We start from the raw sequence: 4,079 nt of genomic DNA, 5'->3' as shown, positions 1-4,079 counted from the left end.
TGTGAAACGTAGCCTTTCTGTGATAAGGATATTCGCCTAGTGAAACAATATTTTCTATGAACAGATATAAAACGTAAAGCTAACTTTCGCCAAGGAGAAATTCTTATAACATCTCGTTTGTTAGGAATTATTATGATTTTAATTTGTTCACTTGTTTTCCTTTTACCGACTTATCCTAATCCTGATTTTTATGTACATTCTTTATATCAGTAGGAATGACAACTGCAACTAAGAAGGCTTTTGGTATGTTAAATAAGTCAATTTAAAGTTCATGTATTTAAAAAATTAATAATCATCTAAAGGATCAGTTGGTTGTTTACACACTGCCGATAGTCATGAAGATGTGAAATTATGTTCCATTGAGGCTAAAGCTGCTATAGCTGAAGTGGGGTTCGGTGTAAAAGAAATATGCTTAGCATCCGATTCTCTGCCCTTTACGGACACATTAGCGTACTTGAATCTGACTACATTGGAGGGGGAGAAAATGTGTGTTGAAATTAGCGTCAAAGGATTTTGTCCTGTTGGTTCATCGTGAGTCTCACGCTTTTTTGACATTAAGATTTATGGATATCAATTTTAGACGTTTTGTTATGCTGTTAACCTCTGTTTTTTATCGGCTGTGTTTATGTAACCTGACTCAAGTTTGATGAGTTTAAACGAATACGTCTTAATTTCTTTCTTTGACTTGAGATAGATGAAAAAAAGTCTCTAGTATACTATTGATTTATGATCTAAGTATGGTTTTATTGGCCATCCTTCCTGATGCCTATCATAAAACTGTTTCTTAAAGCGGGAAACCCCCATATCTATTTTTTTAAATTTATGATCTTGTGTTTTGTGATAGTTACTTTCCAGTAAGACAGGTTTGATTTGCTCGTTGATAACAAACGGGTAGTACGAAGTTCCCTATGTTTCTCAGCGCTTATCGACTGGTGGTGTCTTGCTTCCATTTTTTATAACTGGTTCACCAATGCAACATTTCGTAATGAAAAATATTCCTCACATTTTCTACCCCACCTTGTTTTTTAAAAGGTTCCCGTGCTGAGATCCTGTTTGTCCTTAGACGTGAGTAAATCTCAAAACGATGGTTCATACAATTAGATCGTTCCTTAAATTTAAACAGAGCAAGGACCACAAGATTTACAGAACAAAATGAACTCATCAGCTGCATACAGCCTGAAATCACAATTATTGATGTAGTTATTAACAAACTTTTAAGATACTTCAGTTTGTAGCTTATAGATAAATGTTTGAAACGTAGCGGTAATCGTAAAAAGAACAGGACACAAAGTATGTAGATAAATATGGTTAAGACGGATGGGTATTTATACGTTACAAAGTAAAAATAAGGAATAAAGTAGGTGTTATAGTTATTAGTAATCATAATCGAGATAAAAGAAGTGTCAGTCAGTCAGCTACAACGTAGAACCAGGCACACATATGCATCGGTCCAAGTTGGCATACCTCGTTAGCACAACAAGATGAACAGCGAATTCGGAGAAGTAGTTAATTTAGTGGTGGTGGTAGTATATAAATTATAGGTTGTATATAAGGATATAGTACAGGAAGGAATAAAGTTATGAAGCAATTTTAATCTCAAGGTTTAAGGGAAGATAAAGAGTGTATACACTTACGCCATTGTGATCGATTCTGAGCCATGTCACCTAGAGTCTCCAACCATTGGTTACGATAGTCACGCGTACCCCAATACTAGTCAGCATTGCGCGTCGTGGTAATCGTTCGTCGGACATGTGTAATATATGGCGCAACTATCTCAGTCGATGTAGATTCACAACTTCATCAATTGATTTACCATCATTCCCTAATACCCTACGTCTAACCTCACTATTACCTACTCGGTGATCCCAGCAGATGTGAGCAATATTTCTAAGACATGTGTGATCAAATACCAGTAACGTACGAGTATCCTCCACTCCAATGGCTACGTTTCGCAGCCGTAAAGTAGAACAGGACGAACTGTCGTACAGTATACTCGTCCTTTAATTGATAGACGGGTATTTCGCTTTCACCATAGATGGCGTAAGTTGGCAAAATCCAAACGAGCTTTTTCAATCCGTGCTGAGATTTCGTCAGACTCTAACCCATTAGGGCTGATTAGACATCCAAGATAAGTGAAGTTGTCGACGCGTTCGACTACTTCACTCCCGATCCTTAGTTCAGATGTTGACGCAAGCCAGTCCTGAATCACAATTTACATTTAGAGGAGGAGAAACGCGTCCCAAACATCCTTGCATTGTTTCTCAGTACTACCAAAACACTCTGCATTTTATCAGCGTCTTCGCCAAACAGGACTATGTCATCTGCGTATTCTAAGTCGATAAGTGGACCTCCTGGTAGGAGATTAATTCCTGAAAATTCAGTCGACGAGAGCGTTATTTCCAGCAGTAGGCCTATGATGAAGTTAAACAAAAGTGGAGATAGTAGACAGCCTTGTCGGTCAACACTTGATGTTTCGAAATCAGATGACAGTTTGCCATAAGCTCTGACTCGACTGGTAGTGTTCGAGTAGAGAACCTTCACAAGGTTTATATTCTTCTGAGGCACACCGTTTCATAACAGACACTGCCACAGAACCTCTCTGTCTGCAGGGTCAAATGCTGCTTTCAAGTCAAGAAAAACTATCATTGTTGGTAGCTGGTAAGCATGCCGATGTTCTAAGATCTGATAAACAGTGATTGTGTGTCCTTAAGTAAGAGACCTTTTGCTTTAAAGTTTATAAAATGTACACTGGCATAGATAATACAAAAAAATTTAAAAAAGCGAAACAAATACTAATTATTTTCTTAACCTTAGAAAATATGTGTTCAAGATTACCTATTAGCTGATATCTCTCCTTTTTGTAAGATACTGTTTTGAAATATTATCCTATTTGTTATAACGTAATACATTATTTGCAATTTGTAGATTGATTTTTACACAGTTTACTTGATTGTTTCACCCATAATAAACCTAGGAACAATTATTTTACGAGTGATTTCAGCGTGTTTGATTAAACTGAAATATTATGTGCTTTCGAATAATTGATATCATTCTGTTTGACATTCAAAACCTAGCTCCATTTTGGTCAAAACTAAATTTCGTAAGTAGTTTAAAAATGCAAGTAAATGAATTAAGGATTGACATAATATAAATCACACATTATTTTGTAACTATACCACTAGGTTATTTAGATAGAGTTAGGCCCGAATATCTCTAAATATGTAATCAAGTAACTGAAATATCCATACTGATGATAGTTAAATGTTCATTTTGTCTATATAATAGCTATTCCTTTTTCAAGAAAACAGTATTATTTAGACTACTTTAAGCAACTTTTTTTAGAAACAACTCTTGACCGATTACGTGTTCATAGAATAAAGTCATATTTGTCTTTGTAGTTTTAATCTCACAGCATAAAGAACAGTTAGAATGAGAGGTTATCTCAGTAATTATTAAGTAGAATCAACTTTCTAAAAATTTACTAACATAATGTTCATTTTCGTCTTAATTTTGCTTGTTTACTTAAAAAATCTGTGTTCTTCATAAAATATTCAGTTATGATGAAGTCAGAAAACAGTCAGTTGATGATTCCTATTCTGTAATACACTCTGTAGACCATGAAGATTATTATGAAACAATCTACGCTCTGTTATCTGTTCGAAGCCCATTATTTCGACATAGCTTTTCAGAAAAGTTAAGTAATCGACTTCAGGAATTGAATGAGAAACAGACCGAAGCTACTACTTATGAGGATAGTAAATAACACATTAAGTTGTAATCAAGAAAGTGGGCGCTTACAATAAAGACTCACAAAGAATTGTTATTATTCTGGATTTGTGTGTTTTCCACGTCATATGTGTTAAAACGAAGAAAATATTGTGAAATCTGCAACTTTTAGAACTGTCTTATGAAGAATTATTGTTTGCATTTTGATTGCATAATTATTATACACCTGGATTACTGTATTATGTTACCCTATTTGCCAGCTTTCATTTGATGTATAAATTGTTGTTCTACTGTATTGTTAATTAATCACTAATTTATTACTTAGTTTTTCTGTCACTTTTCGCATAATTATG

General features: G+C 34.7%; 1 protein-coding gene across 1 annotated transcript; it reads left to right on the top strand.

Moving 5' to 3' along the window:
• Positions 1–215: 215 nt before the first annotated feature.
• Positions 216–4,079, top strand: Smp_136320 (hypothetical protein; the record flags this gene model as incomplete). The annotated part of the gene is made up of 3 exons (XM_018797550.1): positions 216–243; positions 303–531; positions 3,556–4,079. 3 exons carry the CDS (start codon positions 216–218, stop codon positions 3,761–3,763), a joined length of 465 nt encoding a protein of 154 aa, XP_018652581.1. The 3' UTR covers positions 3,764–4,079.

The sequence above is a fragment of the Schistosoma mansoni genome, chromosome 5, assembly GCF_000237925.1.
Source record: "Schistosoma mansoni strain Puerto Rico chromosome 5, complete genome".
NCBI classification, from domain to species: Eukaryota; Metazoa; Platyhelminthes; class Trematoda; order Strigeidida; family Schistosomatidae; genus Schistosoma; species Schistosoma mansoni.
Note: the sequence above shows the minus strand (reverse complement) of the source record. Positions and strands in the feature narration are given on the sequence as shown.